Source organism: Typha angustifolia, chromosome 9, assembly GCF_048772165.1.
Source record: "Typha angustifolia cultivar Huaian chromosome 9, ASM4877216v1, whole genome shotgun sequence".
Classification (NCBI taxonomy): Eukaryota; Viridiplantae; Streptophyta; class Magnoliopsida; order Poales; family Typhaceae; genus Typha; species Typha angustifolia.
The window spans coordinates 12,595,973-12,619,016 of record NC_133247.1 but is presented as its reverse complement, the minus strand read 5'-3'; the positions used below and the strand labels follow the sequence as shown (position 1 = coordinate 12,619,016).

Here is a 23,044-nt window from a genome sequence, read left to right as displayed (position 1 = left end):
CGTCGGCCGTGGCCGACTCAACCCTAGTCACCTCCGCTACCGCCGCCGCCACCACAAGCTCAAGCCCTAGCATCGAGGGCCGGGTGGGGAAGTCGGCCCGGAGGCGGTCTAGGGCGTCCAGGAGAGCCCCCGTAACGCTGCTAAACACCGACACGACCAATTTCCGTGCCATGGTCCAGCAATTCACCGGGATCTCCTCCGGTTCCTACTCCTCCAGGAGCCTCTCCAACGGCCCGGTCATCAATTTCGGGCTCGGTTACGGCGAACAATTCAATCAAGGAGGAGGGATGATCATGCCAGTCGATCATCTCCAGCAGCACCAGTATCATAGGCAATCGTATCAACCGCAGCACCACCACCAACAACATCATCAATATCACTACGACGAATCGATGTTCGCCGCCGCCGCCGCCTCCGGAGCGGAAGGAGGTAATCATACCACCACCACCACCACCACCAGCAACAATAATAACAGCAATAATGTCTTTGTCCACGGATTTAACAACTCCGGCACTAACTTGGAGATGAGCAACGGGCTTATCTTGGATGGCGTGTCCAGCCGAATGATGCCAAAAATGTCATCCACTAACAACAGAGTCGACGGGTATTTTACTTGAGATTAAAAAAAAAAAAAAAGGTTAGGAATCTTTTGGTTTGTTGAAAGTGAGAAATTATTATCTTCCCCCTTCCTTCCTTTCACCACATGTAAATATCTGTTGTCACTGTCACACTTATATTACTTTTATATAGTTTAGTAGCATCGAATCTTTCTAGAATGTGTTTGTCTTAATATTTTTATAAAAAAACCTTACATCAAGATACGCTGCCAAGTGGCCAAACCTTCTTATATATATATATATATATATATATATATATATATATACAATTTTTAAACGTGATTGAAGGATTCATGTGAGTGGAGTGGAGTGGAGTCCCTATTTCAAAGTCAAGATCACGTAATTTTATCATGTTTTGGGTTGAATAGGACTTTGCCACTTGATCAGGCCAGTAGTCTTTTTATATTATATTTTTCAACTATGAGTAGATTCCGTTTAGTATTTAGATGATTTCGTATAATTGTTTGTTTGTGATGTTAGCTAACCAAGTGTTCCATCGACCGGATAGTTGAGTTATTTTGTTTGTAGCTTGTTGAAGTTGGGGTCTTGCATGTCCAAACACGTGTACCTTTGAATGCCTTCTATTTTTTCATTTGCTTGCTGACATCATAAGATGTCATTAAAGAGAGTGACAGCGAAATAGTACTATTTAACCACCAAATACTAAAATAATGCATCCCAACTGATAGCCATAGAGAGGAGGAGAATTGGAGAAGTGGGAAAAGAGAAATTTCTTGAAAGCAAGTGGAAAATCCTGATCAAATGTCAATTGTTGCACTTCTATAAGAGCAAATCTTTGCTAGTGTTGACTTGTGAATCAGCTCTCAGCTTTGTAATGGATAGGGCATTCGCAACCTCATACTGCAGCAAAAGCCTTCTTCCCACCCCCACCTGTTGATCCAGCAGGAATGACTTTCAGGACATTGAACCTCACTGTCTTTGACAATGGCCTGTTAGAAAAAGTACAAAAAGAAGGTCACCTATGAGTAGCATAAAATCAATATTTCCAACTCAACTTTCCCAACATCTTTGCCCATGGCAGCAGCTAAAAATAGGAATCTCCTTAAAGCCGCCGGCTACTGTAGTAGTAGTAGTAGTAGCGTGAGTGTATTTAGAAGTCTTACCGGCACTGGCCAATAATAACATGATCTCCTTCCTTGACACGGAAGCATGGAGATATATGCGCTGGGATGTTTGAGTGTCTTTTTTCGTACCTGCGAGGGCAAGAGCTACTAAGTCTTTATTTTTATACCAACAATTTAATGGCAAGTTAACATAATCAAACTCTTGAAACTGGACTTGCCTTTGATATTTCTTCACATAGTGGAGATAGTTTCTGCGGACAATGATAGTTCTGTTCATCTTGGCACTGTGGCATGTTCCAGCTAGAATGCGGCCTCTAATGGAAACATTTCCGGTGAATGGGCATTTTTTGTCAATGTATGTTCCTGCAAACAAGATAAATATTTGAGCAGAAATTTGTATGCATGTAAGTTTAGTGGGATTGCAGGAGGAATTGATTCATACATCATAATCAATCATGAAAATAATAAGTTGATTAGTCATAATGATCCAACCCATAGGAATATGGAAAATAAAAAAAAAAATGAGCAAGGAGTATTTGTTAAAAAGAAATAATCACATATCAGTGCTTGTGAATTACTTTCAGAATTTTCCTTACAAATTCGACAAGTAGATTTCGAAAATCATAAGCTGATTCTTCCTTTTAATATCTGATCAAATAACTATAACAGGGTCATGATGACTAGAGGCTTGGTTAGATTGTTCAAAGCCTATTTACTTTTCTCTCACACTCCTAACTGGTCATTCGATTATGTACAACAAATTCAACAATTTCTGTGACAACAACATTAGACACATCAAGTAAAAGAGATACACAAAATAAATAGGAAGAAAAGTAGTAAAGCACATGCTTCTTACTAGCAAGACAGATGTGCAGCACACAACTAGTTGCGACCAATACCTATCGCTACTAAGGATAGCTACTTGATAAAAAAAAAATTCAGTTCTACTATCTAAATATTACAAAGAATTGAGGACTACAAAAGGGCATGAAGAAACAACCACAATAGGCAACTGTTAAACTTCATAAATCACTATTGTTTGGCTCACATCTCCTATATAATTGTGCTGTCAATCAGACCATCCATCAGCAATAATTTAACTTCCACATGAACACCCCCAAAACACAGCCCAACAAGTAATTATTAAGAAACAGTGCCTGCATGGTGTTATTGCTTGTAAAAGACAACCATGGAACATAAAAATCCGCTATACACCAACAAAAATCAGATGCTTAATAAACATAATTTCGAGTTTCGAGTTTTGAATTTGATGTGAGTTCCATAGAAAGAAACAAGGCTCAAGTTAAGATTCCAAACAGTAAAAATAAGGGGTTTGTACCTTCAATAGCTTCCCTGGGAGTCTTGAACCCCAGACCAACGCTCTTCCAAAAGCGGTTCCCACCCTTCCCAGGTCGCTTTCCCTTACCAGATTTCTTTGAACTAAAACAAACACATCTATTATGCAAACAATATTTACATAAATTGACATATAGAAAGTACAACCAATGGTAAAAAAATTCTTACCAAAGGAAAACCTTTGGCTGCTTGAGGAACGCCTTCTCTGTCTGCAGAAAAATACAAGGATCAAAGACTTTATCTTCCTTCTAAACTATATCAACAAGCTATATGCTTATCAAATACTGACCAGAAAAGAAAACAACAATTCTTTTCATACCACCGTTAAACAAATCTATCTATCTAATGGTTTCACATTACATAGATAGTCAAAAAGCTCACACCACAAGGACATAAAGGAGAACGTTTGGTTATGACATATAAATATCCTATTAGAGAGATAAGACAGCCAATGTATTCTCTTTTATTCCCAGGTAAAAAACTTTCTGATAATATAATCTAGACCGCAATAAAATCTTTCAGCACTGCTTACAGAGTTACAAATTACCCCAAAGATCTAAACTTTACCACCGATCAACAAATACCAGAAAAACCCATTTGAGCTTTGACATTATAGAGCTCATCTACTACTTAGCAAAGCCAAAATATCCACGTCCTCTATCAAGCATAGTTGTATTCAAAAGCTACTGCCATTGTAGTCAAATGCGGATTGATACCAACTTTCTGATCGATAATAGAAGGAAAGAGTAGGGATTACCTGTTCCGCCATGATCGACCGAAAGGTGGGAGAGGACCAGAGGAAGACGAGAGACGGCTGGCTAAAATGATAGCAACCAGTGAAACCCTAGTTCCATACTAGATTGGAGGGTCTTAGACCTTGGGCTTTTACTAAGCTGGGCTAAGGATGTGGCCCAACAAATATATTTAGGCCCAAATAAAGTGTTCCAAAGGTTTCAGCTTTTAAATATTTAATATTTGAGTTCAAGTAAAGCAAATTAATAAACTACTGCATCCATAGTTTTTTAATGAAATTAAAATGTATTATTTTATTTTTGATGGAATTATGTTTTGTTTAGAGAAATATCAGAAAAAATACTTTCTTAAATAAGTCTTCTTGTATTAAAACAAAATGGCATATAAATAACATAATAATAACTAATAAAATTTATTAAAAAAACATTTAACTTTTTACTGCATTTTACTTTTATTAGATTGTTTTAACTTAACATTGAAGAATAGAAATATTCTATTACTTCTCATTTGGACTATAAAAAATTTAGACTAGAGTATTAAAATTATTTTATATCTATAATTAATTTAAATCAATATACAGTGTTTCTGATGGATTAAAAGACAGGATTAATGCTGGTCCAATTATTGCTTGCACTCTTAAATTAAAACAACATTAAGAAAAAAAAAAAAAAACCCTTCATCTAAGTATTGCTAGTATTGCTTGCAAATTGCAACTCTTATCTAACAAACAAACAACACCAAAAAGGTGACCACATGCATCTCTAGCCATAAATCTTCTTCTCTCCTGGCGCGAAATATTGGTCCACCACCACTGACACCACCCCATCCACCGCCTCATTCGCCTCCACCACCACCGTGTTGTTCCCCACTCCGGTGACGGCGTGCGCCGGAAGCCCGACGCCTGTCCTATTCCTCACCAGCAACGAGTACTCCACGTGGCTAATCAGATCAGGGAACACCAACAGCGGCCCGAAGTCGGCCGACCACCTCGTCCCATTGCCGACTACTGTCAACCTTCCGACCGTTGACTTCAACGCCATGTTGGTCACCACGTTGCGGTCGATCACCACTTGGTCGAACCTTCCGAACTTCGCCTTCGACTCGTCCAGCTTGACGATCGGCGTCCCGCCGGAGCCGCCGCTGAACATGTTATCGACGATGGTCAAGCCGGAGATCTCGCCTTTTACCGATCGCAAGACGACGTTGGCGTCGCCTAAGAAGAAGCCATTTGTGATGGTAACTTGCACCGGATCTTCTAATACAATAGCAGTGAAGTCCATGTAGCAATTGTCTAATCTAGTCTGGCTTAAGCCAGGTAACTTGACTAGGATTCCGACTCCACCCCAAAACGTAGCCTTATTATAGCAGTGCACTCCGGTTAAAATGTTAGCCTGGCCACGTAGGAGCAAGCCGACAGCGGCGGAGAAGACGGCGACATCTGTAACCGCGTTGTCGTTGCTCGCTAAATTTATCGCGGTGCCGGAGAAATAGCGCTCCCTGGGATCGCCTCCGATGGTCATGTGCTGGCCTAGGAAGGAGCTAGAGATGAAGGTCTCATGGCCGCCCTCGACGAGGATGCCGTCGGTGACGAAGTGGTTAAAGAAGCAGTGGTCGACGCGGGTGCGGACGGAGGCGACGACGAGGAGGCCGCCGCCGCGGAAGCTGGCGTCGAAGAGGATGTCGCGGAAGGTGATGTCTTCGTAGTAGACACCGAGGGTGGCGGCGAGGCGCCTTCCGGCGAGCGTGGCGGCGGGATCGAGGCGGGCGGAGGAGGAATGGTGAAGCTCGATGAGGTAGCCGTCCTTTGGGAAGGTATCTGAAGCTCTTAGGGTTCCTCCTTCGATCTAAAACAACAATTATTTTATTATTTTACGTGGAATTGCTAGTACGTACGTCAATTTCCATGCATGCGCGTATAAATTAAACTATGCCGTTGTAATTAAGCTAAGTTAATTAACAAATGTAGAGCATATATCCTTCTCATTTTAGCTTATATTTGGTTAACTAATGACATCATTAATCTCTCTCTCTCTCTCTCTCTCTCTCTCTCTCTCTCTCTCTCTCTCTCTCTCTCTCTCGGCATGTGAAGAAAGAGAGAGAGAAAGAGATTACTGGCACCATTAATTTATACCTCTCAGATTTAGAGAGAGAGAGAGAGAGAGAAAGGTGGTTGAACAGGTCAAAGAGACCTCATTTCGTTTCCTCTTTCCAGTATGCACAAAGTTTAAGAGAGAGATTAATTGTAGGTATTAATAACTAATTAGGTGCGTGTATGTACATCTCTCTCCCTCTTCTTCTTCTTCTTCTTCTTCTTCTTCTTCTACCAATATTATATAATTATTTCAATTTGTTAGACATAAGAGACTAACTCTAAAAGTCATTAATAAATTGAGAAGTATAGACTAAATTACCACAAGATTACCACCGCCACTTGAAGGGAATCGGATTGGCTTGGTGATTTTATAATCACCACCTTGCAAATCTATCACCACACCACCCAAATCATTGATCCCTGGCAACAAATGCCGAGTGTTTTGCACTTGGAAGGCATCCTGCAATGCACTTAGGATTGCATCACTGCTATCTGCAACCCCAGTTGGATCTGCACCATACCCTATTGGATAAAACACTCTACCACTCCTTTTCACCTCCGTGAGAAAGGTATCATTCTGCAAACGAAGGAAATCAACATGATAATATCAGCTTAGTTTCATAAATCCACCAAGGTGTTAATATTTACTTGCCTTGGTAGCCTTTTCTTTTAGCCCACGGGTGAATCTTTCATATTGTTGCTCTGCACTGAAACGATTGAGGCTCTCTCTTGATCCTTTCTGATAGCCATATGAATCTTCTACACACCACAAAGCTAGAAGAAGAAGAAGAAGAAGAAGAAGAGATAAGAGATTAATGGAACCCATAAATTTGAGCAAGAAATGGAGAAGTTGGAATGGATGGTAGGGTGCATGATTTATATTATATATGTAGATGTAAGATATATATAGAGGTTGCTAATTTTTGGAGAGAGAGAAAGAGAGAGAGAGAGAGGTTCTAATTAAGACTTGGGCTGGTTAATTAGATGGCTCCCATCTTATCAAACAATTTCAAAGTTTACATCCTCAAATGGGATATTTGAGATGAGTGATTCTTACAACTTACAAGGTAATGATAGCTATGTATATATATATACATATATGAGGCCCAAATAGGTTGACAAGGTACCAAGTGATCATGGCTAATATCGTGGGCCGGGCCTACTGATCAAATACCTTTTGCCTAAAAATACTATTGCAAAATCAAATCTTCTTCGACGATGATCTTGTCAAAGGTGTTGTAGTAAATTTGGAACTTTCACTTGTTGAGTTGAATATGTTATAGTCTATAATTCAAATAGTTAGTCAAAGTAATAGTATCGATTAGGGTATATTATAAATCACTCAAAGACGAGACGTTAATTATAAAATCGCTGGAAATCCAGGCTATGATTTTATGTTGATATCAAACTCTATTGCTCTCAAAGAGAGGTTGGTAGGAAGTAAGTAAGCCTGATACTGTTTAAGCTGTTAAATAGATCTGGGAGATCTCAGGTTCTACAGTTGATGTGTCACATTACCAACTCTCCACATGAGATGTTTTCATGAAGATAGATTACCTACCATGATAGATGTTATTGTTAAGCATTTTAGTTGGAGGATCAACTAACTCTACCACCCTCACTAATTCCTATCCAATAATACTATCCAATACCCTAGATAACAATGCAATGAAAATTATAATATCTAACTTGTAGGGCACAAATTACTAGCAAACAAGCAGCTTAGAAAATTCACAGGTGAGTTGTTGGAAACCATAATTCCTACTAATAGTACAAGCTGATTTAAAGTCTTAGACTTGGACTCACCTTAATTGGTGGCCTGCCTTTTTAATCCTAACATTATTTGTTGAACAGCATCACCCTACATTCTGCTTTTATTCTTATTATGATACTGTATTAATGTTTATTATTTGACTCTTATATACTTAGAATTACTGACCAAATAAGTAATATTTTATTACTTTTCAAAATAAAATAGTTTGAGTACCAAAAGTACTCAAACTCAGAGATTTTATTCAGTTATCTGAAAAGACTTTTAAAGTATTAAAGATATTTTAATTTAACTCATTTACATGGTATCTTTCAAGTTTCATTTAAGAAAATATGTTACTGAGTTAATACATTAGGCGCAAAACAACGCATTTAATCCAATTGTTAGTCAATACATGAGAGAAAATAACAGGAAAAAAAATAATTAAGTTTAGATTAACTAGATTCAGCAATCTTGTCTTTATAAATGGTTTCTTTCTTTTTTTCTATTTGTATTTCGTTAGAAATTAAAACAAAAAAAAAAGGAAGAATAAAAAGAAAAAGCCCATCTAGCTCATGCTCTGGTCTACGGCCACGTGTACGCTGGCCATCACCGGCACGTCGGACTCGACCACCACCTTATTGCCTGACGTGTTCCTCAGGGCGTGGTTGGGGAACGCTGCGTCAGCACACAGCGTATACTGCACGTGCCCGATCCGGTCCGGGAAGAGCAGCACGGGCGAGAAATCGACGGTCCAGACGCTGGCGTTCCCCTCCACGGACGCCTTCGCGGCCGTCGATCTCAGCGTCATCCCCTTCACAACGTTCCTCTCAACGATCACCTGGTCGATGTCTTTAAACTTCGCGCCGGACTCGTCCAAACTGACGATATCCACGCCGTTGCCGCGGCCGCTGAACATGTTATCCACGACATCCACACCGTTGATCACGCCCTTCACCGATTTGAACACAATATTCGCATCGCCCAAGAAGAACGAGCCCGACACGTGGAGCTGGACCGGGTCCTCCGAGACGATTCCGGTGTAGTCCAAATAGGAATTAACGATTCGGGTCTGAGTCAGACCGGGCGATTTCAAGTAGATCCCGGTCCCGCCCCACCCGGAAGCCTTGTTGTAGCAATGCACCCCGGTCAGGATGTTGGCCTGACCCGAGACCAAGATCCCGACCGCCGCCGAGAAGATGACCACGTCGGTGACGGCGTTATCGTTTCCTGACAAGCTGATCCCAGTGCCGGAGAAATTCTTCTCTCCGGGGTCGTTCCCGGCGGTCATGTGCTGTCCCAGGAAGGAACTTCTGATGAACGTCTCGTGCCCCCCGCGGACCCAGATGCCGTCCGACGCGAAGTGGACGACGTAACAATCGTCGATCGTCGTCCGGAGCGAGTCGACGACGGCGATGCCGCCGCCTCGGAAGTTGGAATCCACCATGAGCCCCCTTAGCGTGACGTATTCGTAGACGTAGGAGCTGGATGATGATGGGGCCCACAATTCGATCACATATCGGTCCGTCGGAAAGTCATCCGACGCTCGTAGTGAGCCACCGTGAATCTAGTTCAAAATTTATATATATTTTTTATCAACATAAAAGAAGAAAAAATATATATATATATACACGATAAAATTAATAAAAAAAAGGGGGGTAAATAGTAATTTCATGGCAAATACCATAAAGTTGCCACCTCCATCGGCAGGCAAAGTTATAGGAGAAGAGACCAAGTAGGTCCCACCATCAAGGTGGACTTCCGCACCACCGAGATCTGCAATCCCAGCCGTTAGAGTACGATTCGACGGTGATCTGAAAGCGTCGGCAATGGCTTTCATGATGGCCTCAGTGGAGTCGGCATTCCCCGTCGGATCAGCGCCGTAATCCATCACGCTGTACAGGCGTGAAGTCGCACTCGCCGCCGAAACCTACGCCGCCCATCCAGATCTCAAAATTGTTCAAGACAAAACAAAAGCTGGAGATAAGAGAGAAATAACTCCACACCTTGCTAAAAGAAGGAGCTTTCCCGGCGGCTAGAGAGGCCTTGACATCATGCAACCTCCGCCGGAGAGCGGCACCGGCGGCGGCGCCCGTCTCCGTCGACCCATCAACTCCATGTCCCAAACTGAGAAGACCCAAGAAGCCCAAAACCCCAACAAGCACTAAGCTTCTCATGATCACCACCATTCTTCTGACTTATGACAACCCCTCTCTCTCTCTCTCTCTCTTCTCTCTCTCTCTCTCTTCAGATGTATCTATTGAAAACAGTAAAGAAGACGCATGGAGGATGATTTAAAGCAAATAGAGGGACGAGGTGATGTATTTATTTGTGTACGGTATGTGATGTTGAAGTGGAGTGCATGGGTAGGAGTTATGATGGTATTGGGTAATGGGAGTTGCTTTGTTTTTATCTTTTGTTATTGACCAAGTTCATATCTTGACCGTTGCATGAGGAGTGGATGATGGCTTGGGTTGTGGAATTTAATAAGAGAGCAAGGACATAGGGGATTGAGTGTGTTAGACCTCGCATATTAGAGTAATATCTCTTATTTCTTATCATACTTACCCTCTCATATTTACTGTATATTTCTATTACAAAATTACTTAATCTTTCCACCGTTACTCTTACTATTCTCTTTTTCTTTTTTCTTGACTAATTACTCTTACTATTCTCTCTCTCTCTCTTCTGTTTTTCTACTATTTCCAAAGAGCCGAAGCATGTGAGGAGTATTAATGGTGTTATTGTATATATAGAGAGAGAGAGAGAGAGAGAGAGTTGCTTTGGTTTGTGGCAATTTCTCCCACCTTTCTTTTGTTCTTTGCCATCCTTTTTTCTCCTCACTTTACTTGGAGGCTTTTCTTTTCTTCTTTTGAGCTGCTCAACTTTGTCTAATCAAACCACTCCAAACTACCTTTTTAGTCCTTTTTATAACGGTTAGAATTTGATTAGGACACAGCTATAGGGGACCTTAACATATAACATCAAATGGTTTTGCTCTGATAGATTAGGCCTTGAAGTTGATGACAAATGAACAAAGAATAAACTATAGAGATGTTTAGGTTCATTCCATTAACCAAATTAGATCTGCATGCCCTCGTGTAGAACTATTCTATTCATATATTGAAATCCTAATTAATATTAATGTAAATAAAAAAGAAAGGTTGAAACTATTAGATAGTTGGTGGACAGTGAAGGTGATAGGGGAAGGTGTGTGGAAGGAGGTCTTGGGTTAACTTGTATAGTTCCAACTGCTCCGACCCAATTCAACTAGAAGGAGTAGAACGTGTGTATTAAATTTTCTTAGCCATGACATAATTTCTACCTTAATTTCCTGTGCCATTTAGAGAAAAGCATCAGATTCCTACCCTATTTTCCACAAATTCATATATAAGAATGTATCTCTTTATGGCCACCTCGTGTCAGATGTCTGAAAGGAGGACAAGAAGTAGTCATAAAGGAAGGCTTTAGACGCAAGAATGTTCAATGAGTTATATCTTTTTTCTGACAATAGTTTGGTGGGTGTTGCATTCATAAATCTAAAGTTAATCCAAACTAGTCACCAATCTTTGTCTTAATATTTTGCTTAATTGCCTTGTTGTCCCCTTTTATACCTAACTGTAATGATGTTTTACAAGCTGAAAGGGATGCTACTTGAGAAGCAGTTCATGAGAGGCATGCATGAAAGGAAAGAATTAGCTAGTAAGAGAGAGAGAGAGAGACTAATGATGGAGATGCTTAAGTGAAGGAATGGCAACATTAATGGGCATGAGTAGATAGTTAGATTAAGGTGGGAAGGATAAGGATGTAAAGAATCTATTATCTTTCTTAGGGGAGAGAATAAGGAAACTTTGGAAGGCAACATCTAGAGTTGTCTATGCTTTGTTCTCATCCTAAAAGAAAGGCATCCCAAAATGTTTCCTTCTACTTTTTAGTTACCTTTGTTCCATTTGAATTGGTTGACATCAACAAGATGGATCTTATGCAATAAAAATATACTAACTTTAATTCTAACACTTTTCATTAACTTTGCGCTAACCGCAGCTAAGAACAAGTGAATTGAGCAAATTAAGAAGCATGAAATGTATAATTATACACACTAATGATACTACCTACAATGTGAAGCAAGAAGTTTTGTTCCTAAGTGGACCACTAATCTTAGCCCAAGCCAAGTATTGCTTGGGTCCGTTGTGTTTGGGTCGGCCTCAACCCTAAGCCCAACTTATTCGAGTAAGCTCGAGCCCAGTTTGACCCAAAATAATTTTTACTTTTTTAATAGAAATTTTATTTAACGCTTTCTATATATGCATGTGAATTTGTCGTTCAAATAATATTAGATAAATACAAGATATTAACCGCAAATTTCTTAAATTTCAATGAAAATCATAGGGTGTTAAATATATGTCTATAGATTTCGTGAAGTTTTTATTTAAAATTAGTCAAGAGGAACAAAAATAAATGAAGTGAAAGTTATGTCCAAGTACAACAATATAAAAGACCGAGTAGTTCCACAAGTAGCAGATTGATACAATCCATAGACATCAGAGTGTAAAACTGTGAGAATAAACAAGAGAACACAAGAGAGATCAAAAGAAAGTAATAAACCAGGAAATTATATAATCAAAACTGATTCTTCTAATGGACAATCTAATAGCCCACATCAGCTACTCTCAGAAAACTTTCAATCCAATCAATCAAAAGAAAAAAGAAAAGAATTTCGACCCAAATCCTCCTGTACTATTTTTCTAGCAGTGTCATATGAAAATGGAAAACTAAAGCTGCCTTATGCCATTCAAGTGACTCCATCTAGACCTGCTTATAAGAGTGAAAACTTACTTATATATTTCCTCTTCAAAAATTCATCAAACTTTACCCAAACCCACATGAAAGGCAGAAAAAAAGAAAAACACAATCAACTCTTCTATTGACAATAAGTTTTTGAACCATCTATAACAACATTAATGCATTTGAGTATCATTTCTGACATGGGTTCCATCTATTCAACTGGAATGGCAAACCAAATGCATTTCTTGCAAGTTGAATTATACGAGCTACCACTAATCATCCATATATTAGAGAATTTCCAGAAAGAGAGATATAAGAAGAAGAAGAAGAAGAAGAAGAAGAAGAAGAAGAAGAATGAACGAATAAATGAATCAAGAAGAAGAAGAAGAATGAACGAATGAATGAATCAAGAAGAAGAAGAAGAAGAAGAAGAAGAAGAAGAAGAAGAATGAACGAATAAATGAATAAAGGCACACTTACATATAGCATAAATGTGCTTATGCAATATAATTTGGACCACAAATTTACATAAATATAGGGTGTTAAATGAAAACATAACCAAATCTAAAGATATTTACATTTAGAATCCTGTATTACTGCAGTATTGTTTAAATTATAAATTCACATAAATACAGGGTGTTAAATAAAAACTTCACGAAAAACTAAGGACATTTACATTTATCACTCTGTATTTATGCGATATTATTTGTTCCGAAATTCATATAAATAGAGGGTATAAAATAAAAATTTCAACAAATCTAAAGACATTTACATTTAGACCCCTGTATTCTGTAATATTATTTGGACTATAAATTCACATAAATACAGGGTGTTAAACTAAAAATTTCACTAAATCTAAAGGCATTTACATTTATCATCCTGTATTTCTGTAATATAATTTAGACTATAAATTCACATAAATACAGGGTGTTAAATAAAAACTTCACCAAAACTAAAGATATTTACATTTATCACCCTGTATTTATGCACTATTATTTGATCAGCAAATTCACACAATTAGAGGGTGTTAAACGAAAATTTCACCAAATCTAAAGACATTTACATTCAGAACCCTATATTCTGTAATATTATTTGGACTATAAATTCACATAAATACAGGATGCATTTACATTTATCACCCTGTATTTATGAAGTATTATTTGATCAGCAAATTGGCACTAACAGAGGGGGGTTCAATAAAAATTTCACCAAAAACTAAAGATATTTACATTTAGAACCCTATATTTCTGCAATATTATATAAACTATAAATTCACATAAGACAGGGTGTTAAATGAAAATTTCACCAAATCTAAAGACATTTACATTCAGAACCCTATCTTTCTGTAATATTATTTAGACTATAAATTCACATAATACAGGGTGTTCAATAAAAACTTCATCAAAACTAAAGATATTTACATTTATTACCCTGTATTTATGCAATATTATTTGATCAGCAAATTTGCACTAATAGAGGGTATTAAACGAAAATTTCACCAAATCTAAAGACATTTACATTTAGAACCCTAAATTTCTGCAATATTATTTAAACTTTAAATTCACATAAATACAGGATGTTAAATGAAAATTTTACCAAATCTAAAGACATTTACTTTTATCACCCTATGTTTACGCGAATATTTGGACCTCAAATTCATATAATTAGAGGTTGTTAAACGAAAATTTCACCAAATCTAAAGACATTTACATTCAGAACCGTATATTTCTGTAATATTATTTGTATAAATTCACATAAATACAGGGTGTTAAATAAAAACTTCACCAAAACTAAAGACATTTACATTTATCACCCTGTATTTATGCAATATTATTTGATCAGCAAATTGGCACTAACAGAGGGTGTAAATAAAAATTTCACCAAAACTAAAGATATTTACATTTAGAACCCTGTATTTCTGCAATATTATTCGAACTACAAATTTATATAAATACAGAGTATTAAATAAAAAGAGCTTCACCAAAACTAAAGACACTTACATTTATCACCCTATTTTATGCAATATTATTTGAACAGAATATTCACATAATATAGGGTGTTAAAAGAAAACTTCACCAAATCTAGAAACAATTACAGTTAGACCGCAAATTCACATTCCACTCCAATACGAACTATAAGTTATAAAGAAAACCTCTCTGCTCTTCCTCCCTTGTGAATTGTGACTCATTCTTGATTCATTCATTCATTCATCTTCTTCTTCTTCTTCTTCTTGATTCGTTCATTCGTTCATTCTTCTTCTTCTCCTTTATTAGTTCCTTGCAAGTTTTCATTTAACATCCTATATTTATATGAATTTTTGATTAATATGCTATAAAGAAATCTAGGGTATCAATGTGTATATATCTTTGATTCTGGTGAAATTTATTTGTTACTTCGTAGCAAATGAAAATTATAGAAAAAATTAGGGAATATTATTAATAAATCACTCAAAGACGAGGCTTTAATTATAAAACCGCTGGAAATGCAGGGTGCTATTTGAAATTTTCCAACAGGCCAAAAAGTCTATCGCTCTCAGGTTCTACAGTTGATGTGTCACATTACCAACTCTCCACATGGGATGTTTTCATCAAGATACATTACCTATAGATGTTAGGGATAATTTTTCTTTTACCCCCTTAAATTATGGCCATTTTCTACTAATGACTACCTAAAGTTTTTTTTCCTAGGTAATGACTCTTAAATTTTTATTTTTGGTACATAAGGACCCCTGAAGAAGGGGTTAAGTAAGGTACTTATTAATAATTCAGGAGGTTATTATGTACCAAAAAAATATTTAAAAAATATTATAAAAAAGTATGATAGTTTAGAAGGTGAAAAGAAAATTATCCCAACATATTATTATTAAGCATTTTAGTTGGAGGATCAACTAACCCTTACAACCCTCACTATTTCCTATCCAATATTCTAGATAGCAATGCAATGAAAGATATAGTCTCTAAGTTCTAGGGCACACATTACTAACAAGCAAGCAGCTTATGTGAGTTGTTTATGAAACAGCATCACTCTCTACGTTCTGCTTTTGTTCTTTTTATGATATTAAATAGTATTGCAGAAATACAGGGTTCTAAATGTAAATGTCTTTTAGATTTGGTTATGTTTTCATTTAACACCCTATATTTATGTCAATTCCAATAATATTGCATAAGCACATTTATGCTATATCTAAGTTTTCATTTAACATCCTATATTTTATATGAATTTTTTATTAAAATAATATTGAAGAAATCTAGGGTGCTTTAAAAAAAACGTGTAAAATAAATGATCAATTGAATGCTAAATCCACTTAAATCAAAATCACATAGAACAAATCAATTGAACCCTTCTCATGGGAACATTCCAAACATTTTAATTTCAAATAAAATTTCAAAATCCATTCAAATCATCTAATTTTTTTTTTTAAAAAAAAAATCCAAAATCCATTGAAATCATTCTAAATTCTCTTTCCTTCCCACTTTCCAGAACAATTAACAACATGGCCACCAGAAGCTATTCCACCAACTTGGAAGTGCATAAATTATTCATTCATATGGTATCCACTCAAACACCCACTTCCACATCAGAGAAACCAAACCCACCAAAAACTACACCCAAACTTTCACCCCACACTCACCCAAATCACCAAAATCTAATAAGACAAGAGGTTGGCATTTTCCCCGGTGGGGAACCATTTGGGTGTGAATAATTATGCATGCCCACCTAGATTCCATGTGAATATATATATATATTCTTTTGTGCATGATTCCATGCATATCAACCACAGATTATGATGTACGATGCCACCACTTATCTTTGATCTTATACCAAACATTTTGATTATAGAATCCTTGTAAGATTCCATATCTATGTGATCCACTATAGCAGCAAACGTCCGCATATATACTACTCTGCGTAGAGAAAACTAGCCGTACGCGTGGAATGATCGGAATTTGAACTGTTGGTTTATAGTGGAAGCGCCTAGAATGGTTATGGAGGAAGACAAGTTTAATACGGGAGACCGTAAGTTGCAACCCGGGCGCAGGATAAGGAGAGAGAAAAAGGAACGGTGAAGATAAATGCAACGGCTGATGCGTCGTGATGATGGATCGCTGATGGTTGTTTAACGTAGTCCGGCGGAGTACGGAGGAGATGGACTTGTGTGGGCCTTTATATAAGCGGCTGCCTCGTGACAGAGCCAGAGGAAAGCAGAGGCCATGGCTTTCCGTTCCGCAAAGGCGTCGCCATTTTGCCTTCTCCATGGCCATGAGGTCTTCGTGCTGTTAGCTCTCGTCCTCCTTTCGCCGATTGGAAGCTTGGGTACTGTGGTTCTTTGTTGTTCAGATTCTTTTCTTCTAATATTTTGGGTGTTTTTTTTTCCCTCGAATTTTTATATTGATTTTACCGTAAATTTGGACGAACAGAAGGATTGGAGGTGGGAAGCGTGGATGATGGAGGAAATGAACTGTTCAGGGAGATTCTAAAGGACGAGGCAGTGTTCAGAATCAACGAACTGGGGAAGGTGAGCATATCCATTTGCTTTTTGGTTCATTTGTTTTTGCCTCTCTTTTTTTTTTGTCCTTTTCTTTTGTAAGTACAAACTACTGGTTTGTAAATATGGATCATAGTTTGAAAAGTTAGGTTTTCATGATAGATTTTGTTGTTTTTGGGTTTGCCGATTAAATTATTGGATGATTTGGTCGTGGATTTGATGTTGGTATTGGGAAGAATTTGCAGACGTCGGATAACTTTAGTTCTGTTTAGGGAGACTGGAATGATGGTTCTCCCTTTTGAACTTCTCGTTGGTTTGCATGAAAAGCTTGCTTGAAATGTTAAGAGTAGGGGAGTAATGAGATGTTGAAGATGTCAATGGGCCCGAATTTTTTAATGCTTGCTCGTTGACCACTACTAGGTTATTCAGTATGCTGATTGCTGTGTACTATTTTATTCGAAAATAAATATTTAGATGTACTTCTGTTAAGATTCACTTCTTGTAGGACTCATGGAGACTGTTTACATTTATATTTATTGGAAGTACCATTTTCATTGCAATTAACATGGCTAATTAATTTGGAGTTGAAAAACTGGTTTTACAAATGCCTCGAGTAACCGAAAACAAATTTCTGATTAGGTATCCGATCGAGATGGCTATCTGGAAAGGACATTCTTAAGTCGGGCGGCCATTAGAGCCACACATCTGATCATTAGCTGGATGCGGGATGCTGGATTGAGAACGTACTTTCCGCTTCCAATTATGTTATTGTTTTGCATCTTTGAAGTTTTTCTTATTTATATGCTTGTCTGTGACACAGATGGGTGGACCAAATGGGCAACATACATGGTAGGGCTGAAGGAGTTAATGCATCTGCGCCGGCCTTATTGATTGGATCTCATATGGTGATGACTCAACCTTCATCTTGTCTATAAGGTTATTCTAATAGACGTTATGAAAGCAGTGGTGATTAATGAACGAATTCTGTGGTTCAAGCAGGATACTGTTGTTGATGCTGGAATGTATGATGGATCTCTGGGTATAATATGTGCAATCTCTGCCTTGAAGGTTTTGAAGACCAATGGGAAACTGGGGAAATTATATAGGCCAGTAGAGGTTAGAGATCTTCTTGGTTTCCTTCTTGTCTTCATAACTAGATTATGTGAGCCTGGCCTGTGGATAGCTAGATACTGTACTGTAATTCTAATGATTCTATGTCGGTGTTTCTTAGTCAACTTCACTGGAAAACTTTTTGAGTTTAATGAATTTTTAACTGTTTCTTAAACTTCAGTTGTTTGAACTTTCTGATTGTCAAACAACTGTTTTCTTTTATTTTCTGGTAAGCTTGTAATACTCTTTCTGTTAAAAAGTTTATTATCCCAGCTCTTGGGGTATATTTATATGTTACTCACCAATAAATTTACAAATTTATTTTTTTGATGCGGTGAGAAACAAAAATCTTTACAGCTGCTATCTTCTCTCTAGAATTGTATGTTAAAATCTGAGATTCTACAGAAGATATTGTAGGTAAGGAAATTTGTATTACTCTCAAGTTTATGAAGGTGGCTGTCATTATGATAGATATATGTGTGACAGAGTCTGCTCCCATTGGACAGTTGCATCAAATCTTCTCCAAGTACTCTTGTGGGTATGATTTTAAAATAATTATAATGTCCTTAACGATTCGTTAGGTTCAGGAAGAAGCCTTGTCTTTTCTGCTGTGTTCTGTTGGGTGTTCAAGCCTTTCTAGCTTGTTTCAATTTCCTTCAGTAGTCAAGACTAGCTTCTTTTATTTGCTGGCTGTGTTGATCTTAAGAATTAAGTGATGCCTTGCATGAACTTGTTCTTTCTGTTTCTGTCTTCTTGATTTCCATGTCGTAGATTTCCGACTATTCCTTTTTGAGCTATTTCTTCTTTGTACAAAGATGAATACCATGTCCATGTGAGAGTGTAGGTGAAGTGATTTGGTTTCAGGTCTGACTGTTCGCCCTGATAGTTTTGTTGCTTGGTATAAGAGAATGTCTCGAGACCCTCCTCCAGAAGGGTGTTAATAGGATAAATTCAGCTGGCTGCTTTCCAAGTTTCTTAAAAGGGACTAAGTTTACGCTGAATATTTTGTAGCCTTATTTTTCAGTATATTGGTATCTTTTGCAGATCATATGTTGAAACCCTGAACCTCAATAACCCTGTTTACTTGTATATTGTTATTAGATTACAGTTATATGCATTAACTCTTTGTCCGAAACTTTTCTGCAAGTTCAGGTTATTGCATTCAGCGACGAGGAAGGTGTTAGGTTTCAGACTACATTTCTAGGAAGTGCAGCAATAGCTGGTATCCTACCTCCATCGGCGTTGCAAGTATCTGATAAGAGGTCAATTCAACACATAAAATTGGCGACCTTATTTTGGATCACTATCTTATTGATGTGTTTGTTATTGCATGCAACTTATTCAGTGGTCTTACAGTGCAAGATGTCCTTAAGAAGAATTCCATCGAAGGTACTGTTGACAGTCTTGCAAAAGTGAAGTATGATCCAGAATCTGTCTGGGGTTACACTGAGGTATTATAGTCTTTATAAAAGGATTTGATTTTTTTATCATGTATATCAGCTAATTGTAGGGGACTTTAAATGGCTGCAACATTTATTATACCGTCTAATTTGAATGCCTTAGGTGCATATTGAACAAGGTCCTGTACTGGAGACACTTGATTATCCTCTTGGTGTTGTGAAAGGAATTGCTGGACAGACGCGATTGAAGGTGTGCAGTAGTATTTTTCATATTTTAACAGCATGCGGCGTGGAACATTTAAGAAATAACTAGGCATAGAAAATTTCTCTATTCAGCAGATGATGTGAGATCTGCTGATATTCAGTAAACAAAGTCAAATATGCATGTGTTGGTATGAATACAGTTGACAACATCTATCTGTGTACAATTATAACATCAATTGTGAATGCAATCTTCCTTATTAGAGTTAGCTAATCTCGAACGTTGTCTGCGATTGTTCTCTAGGTTACTGTAAGTGGTTCGCAAGGGCATGCAGGCACTGTTCCGATGTTATTGCGTCAGGATCCAATGGCTGCTTCTGCCGAACTTATTGTAACTCTGGAGAGTCTTTGCAAACATCCTGATAAGTTCCTGGCATATGATCAGCAGTGCGGACGCTTCACTAAGGAATCTTTTGCAGGATTAGTCTGCACGGTTGGAGAATTATCTTGCTGGCCAAGCGCAAGCAATGTAATACCAGGCCAGGCAAGAACACCATCCTACTCTTCTCTTCTATAGTTATTAGATTTTGCACAAAAGACAATAAATCGACATTTGGAGTTCATTTACAGGTAAACTTCACCGTCGATATACGAGCAGTCGATGATGCAGCAAGAGGAGTAATAGTGTCTGAGCTTTCTAAGCAAATATACGAAAAATGTGATAACCGTATGGTTAATTGCACCATTGAACTTAAGGTTTGCAGCTACCTTGACTCTAGTATCCAAAGATCTGCTTGATGCTGGCATGGCTTAACTAAAGTCCGATTATAATTTCAGCATAATGCAGAGGGGAGACATTGTGACTCAGAGTTAACGTCGCAGTTGAAAGACGCGGCACATTCAGCTCTGAGGAAGCTACAGGCGGATGACTACTACGACGCAGGTGACATGCCGATCTTAATGAGCGGCGCAGGACATGATGCAATGGCAATGGCACAGTTAACGAAGGCGAGTTATATCATCCCTCATCTGTAACAGATGGTTGAATTAATCTTTTACTAAGACCTTAATTTTTGGCGATATATCTTAGCAGGTAGGTATGTTGTTTGTTCGTTGTCGCGGCGGCATTAGCCATTCCCCGGAGGAATTTGTGTTAGATGATGATGTCTGGGCTGCTGGTCTTGCTCTTCTGCACTTTCTTGATCAACATGTAGATCAGCAACAGCTTGTTGATTCCCCTGTAGAATCTTAGACAGAGATGGTTTCACTTGGATGGATGTAAATTTGGTTAAGAAAACTCATCTTCTATATATGATAAATGATTGTTAATAAAGCTAAGGTGGTTTGGTTGGGATTGGATTGGATTGGATTGGATTGGATTGGAGTCTCATAGTCAGAAGGTTCTGGCTCAGCCACTGTCAGAGTTTAGTCAAGGAGTACTAAGCTGGCAGAAACTTTTTCTACTCCTTTGCATGTGACTGTAAGATTCTTCCTATTCCCTATCCATAAAAAGAGTACCCAAACCCCGACCTCCCCTTCCATATCATAACATATATAAAGACATGCAGAAACCAAACACTACATCCATCCGTCCATCCATCCATCCATCCATCCGTCCATCCATCCATCCATCCATCCGTCCATCCACATACATACACCACCAGCGAGTGACTCATGCTCTCTAAAAGCCCAACACCACCAACTACCCGACTCGGATCACCCCACCCCACTTCCCCCTCCTTGTTAACTATTACTATTACAACTACTATTATTATTACTATTACTATTAGTCCTTACGAAGACGACAGCAATCCAATGGCCGGCGTCGCCAGCCGAGGCGAGTATGCGAAGCCACGCATAATTCCCCCGCTCGCCACGTCGGACAGAAACGGGCACGATGGAGCCCACTTCCACTCCTTTTTCTCCGAATCGAATAGGAGCACGTGCTGCGCCGCCGCTCTGGTCGTGAACGCGACGACGGCGCCGTGGGCGACGCACTCGAAGCCCCCTCCGGCCTCCACTAGGCAGAACGCCTCGTGGACGTCGGGCGGCATGCGGTCCACCTCCGCCCACGTGCGGCCCCCCTCGCCGGCGCCGCGAGGCGGCTGCTGCAGGCTCCACACCCGCACGCTGCGCGGCACGCTCAGCCGGCTCTTCTCCACCGCCGCCACCAGCGCGACCCGCGTCCCCAACGCCACAAGGCTCGGCGACCGCAGGAACCGCCGCATCGGAGGCTGGACCTTGGACCAATAGTTCCCCGCCGCGTCGTACACCAAGACGGCGAACGGGGAGGAGCTCATGCAGTAGAAGCTGCCGTGGGAGAAGACCATGCGGCTCGGGTCGAGGTTGCAGAGGCGAGGGAGCGGGGTTTGGGTGGTGTAGGGGGAGTAGTACCCGGCCGCGGCGTCGGCGTGGAAGGTCTCGGAGGTGAGGTTCTTGACGGCGAAGGGGGAGATCATGTTGTCCCCGGCGACGACAGCGGAGATGGAGGAGTCGGTGGCGGCGAAGCCAACGGTGGGGTAGAGGCGCGGGGTCTGGGTCGGGGGGAGGACTGCGGTGAGGTTTGAGATGGGGTTGGTGACAAGGAGGGTCTTGGGGCCGGCGGGGGTGGAGAGGAAGCAGAGGAGGCCGGAGGATGAGGCGGCGGGGGAGAAGGATGGTGGGATGAGGGAGGAGAGAGGGAGGCGGTACCATGAGAGAGTGGCAGGGTCTAAGAGGAAGGCGAAGAGCGGCGAAGTAGGAGAGGAGGAGGAGGAAGGGAGGAGGAAGAAGGCGAACCAGGAGAAGGGAGGGGAGAGGCGGAGGTGGGATTCAAGAAAGCTGTCGGAAAAGAGGAGGGAGTACCAACGGCGGCAGACGGAGCGGAAGCGGAAGAAAGCGGGGGGAGGGAGGAAGGCGAGGACGCGGTCGACGAGAGGCTGAGGGAGGTGGCGCCATATGCGGCTGTCCATAGTGGTATTGGTAGTGGTAGTGGTGGATACTAGGTTTTGGTTTTGGTTCATCATTTCATCTCCTAGTTTCTAACTTCTTGTGGTTGTTACATTGAAGAGCTTCAGATGGAAGTAGGACTGTGAGTGGAACTAATGGCCCATATATATATATAGAGAGAGAAGATATTATATATATATATATATATGTGGGAATTTAATAGTTTACACCCTACTTTTCGTTCAAATTTCATTACTACCCTACCTAAAAGTTAATACTTAATAAGGTCCTCTGTAGACTGTAGTGTCGTTACAAAATTCTCCCCTCACTCTCTCTCTGTATATTCTTAATATATATATATATATATATATATATTATTAAATGCAGTATAGTCGGTAGAAAGTAGTATACTATAACACGACGTAAGGTAGGTAGCCGTAACTCAAAAGCCTCAACAAAATCTCACATGCAAATTAAAGGT

At 39.4% G+C, this 23,044-nt stretch overlaps 5 protein-coding genes across 6 annotated transcripts; 1 reads left to right on the top strand and 4 right to left on the bottom strand.

Moving 5' to 3' along the window:
- Nucleotides 1-619: 619 nt before the first annotated feature.
- On the bottom strand, nucleotides 620-3,930 carry LOC140767629 (small ribosomal subunit protein uS17-like). The gene is made up of 6 exons (XM_073107623.1): nucleotides 3,816-3,930; nucleotides 3,227-3,267; nucleotides 3,042-3,142; nucleotides 1,921-2,065; nucleotides 1,742-1,831; nucleotides 620-1,567 (listed from the first exon to the last, which is right to left on the bottom strand). Exons 1-6 carry the CDS (start codon nucleotides 3,825-3,827, stop codon nucleotides 1,474-1,476), a joined length of 483 nt encoding a protein of 160 aa, XP_072963724.1. The 5' UTR covers nucleotides 3,828-3,930; the 3' UTR covers nucleotides 620-1,473.
- A 642-nt stretch (nucleotides 3,931-4,572) lies between these two features.
- LOC140767668 (polygalacturonase QRT3) lies at nucleotides 4,573-6,653 on the bottom strand. The gene is made up of 3 exons (XM_073107661.1): nucleotides 6,582-6,653; nucleotides 6,223-6,480; nucleotides 4,573-5,655 (listed from the first exon to the last, which is right to left on the bottom strand). Exons 1-3 carry the CDS (start codon nucleotides 6,651-6,653, stop codon nucleotides 4,573-4,575), a joined length of 1,413 nt encoding a protein of 470 aa, XP_072963762.1.
- Nucleotides 6,654-7,990: 1,337 nt separating this feature from the next.
- Nucleotides 7,991-10,098, bottom strand: LOC140767264 (polygalacturonase QRT3-like). The gene is made up of 3 exons (XM_073107114.1): nucleotides 9,660-10,098; nucleotides 9,338-9,583; nucleotides 7,991-9,220 (listed from the first exon to the last, which is right to left on the bottom strand). Exons 1-3 carry the CDS (start codon nucleotides 9,840-9,842, stop codon nucleotides 8,222-8,224), a joined length of 1,428 nt encoding a protein of 475 aa, XP_072963215.1. The 5' UTR covers nucleotides 9,843-10,098; the 3' UTR covers nucleotides 7,991-8,221.
- A 6,504-nt stretch (nucleotides 10,099-16,602) lies between these two features.
- LOC140767624 (probable allantoate deiminase) lies at nucleotides 16,603-20,999 on the top strand. Of its 2 annotated transcripts, none has more exons than XM_073107613.1 (12): nucleotides 16,603-16,752; nucleotides 16,857-16,954; nucleotides 17,564-17,667; nucleotides 17,745-17,829; nucleotides 17,924-18,040; nucleotides 19,187-19,296; nucleotides 19,380-19,485; nucleotides 19,598-19,684; nucleotides 19,940-20,179; nucleotides 20,266-20,391; nucleotides 20,473-20,643; nucleotides 20,729-20,999. In XM_073107613.1, exons 1-12 carry the CDS (start codon nucleotides 16,650-16,652, stop codon nucleotides 20,885-20,887), a joined length of 1,506 nt encoding a protein of 501 aa, XP_072963714.1. In that variant the 5' UTR covers nucleotides 16,603-16,649; the 3' UTR covers nucleotides 20,888-20,999. The 2 variants fall into 2 exon arrangements, with proteins under 2 accessions (XP_072963714.1, XP_072963715.1); XM_073107614.1 differs by having other exon boundaries at nucleotides 20,473-20,647; nucleotides 20,733-20,999.
- Nucleotides 21,000-21,134: 135 nt separating this feature from the next.
- LOC140767625 (protein ABERRANT PANICLE ORGANIZATION 1) lies at nucleotides 21,135-22,720 on the bottom strand. The gene has a single exon (XM_073107615.1). The coding sequence runs from the start codon at nucleotides 22,638-22,640 to the stop codon at nucleotides 21,429-21,431; it is 1,212 nt and encodes a 403-aa protein (XP_072963716.1). The 5' UTR covers nucleotides 22,641-22,720; the 3' UTR covers nucleotides 21,135-21,428.
- Nucleotides 22,721-23,044: the final 324 nt, after the last annotated feature.

Excerpts from the sequence above, each read along its gene's own strand:
- LOC140767264 (XM_073107114.1), bottom strand. The coding sequence starts at position 9,842 with ATGGTGGTGATCATGAGAAGCTTAGTGCTTGTTGGGGTTTTGGGCTTC. Across the intron at positions 9,584-9,659 it reads AAGCTCCTTCTTTTAGCAAG|GTTTCGGCGGCGAGTGCGAC; the intron begins GTGTGGAGTTAT and ends TGGGCGGCGTAG. Across the intron at positions 9,221-9,337 it reads ATGGAGGTGGCAACTTTATG|ATTCACGGTGGCTCACTACG; the intron begins GTATTTGCCATG and ends ATTTTGAACTAG.
- LOC140767625 (XM_073107615.1), bottom strand. The coding sequence starts at position 22,640 with ATGATGAACCAAAACCAAAACCTAGTATCCACCACTACCACTACCAAT.
- LOC140767624 (XM_073107613.1), top strand. The coding sequence starts at position 16,650 with ATGGCTTTCCGTTCCGCAAAGGCGTCGCCATTTTGCCTTCTCCATGGC. Across the intron at positions 19,685-19,939 it reads CTGGACAGACGCGATTGAAG|GTTACTGTAAGTGGTTCGCA; the intron begins GTGTGCAGTAGT and ends ATTGTTCTCTAG. Across the intron at positions 20,644-20,728 it reads CAATGGCACAGTTAACGAAG|GTAGGTATGTTGTTTGTTCG; the intron begins GCGAGTTATATC and ends ATATCTTAGCAG.
- LOC140767629 (XM_073107623.1), bottom strand. Across the intron at positions 3,143-3,226 it reads CAGCCAAAGGTTTTCCTTTG|TTCAAAGAAATCTGGTAAGG; the intron begins GTAAGAATTTTT and ends TGTTTGTTTTAG. Across the intron at positions 1,832-1,920 it reads TATGTGAAGAAATATCAAAG|GTACGAAAAAAGACACTCAA; the intron begins GCAAGTCCAGTT and ends TTGCCCTCGCAG.
- LOC140767668 (XM_073107661.1), bottom strand. The coding sequence starts at position 6,653 with ATGGCTATCAGAAAGGATCAAGAGAGAGCCTCAATCGTTTCAGTGCAG. Across the intron at positions 6,481-6,581 it reads ACAATATGAAAGATTCACCC|AATGATACCTTTCTCACGGA; the intron begins GTGGGCTAAAAG and ends CTTCGTTTGCAG. Across the intron at positions 5,656-6,222 it reads GTGGCGGTGGTAATCTTGTG|ATCGAAGGAGGAACCCTAAG; the intron begins GTAATTTAGTCT and ends TTGTTGTTTTAG.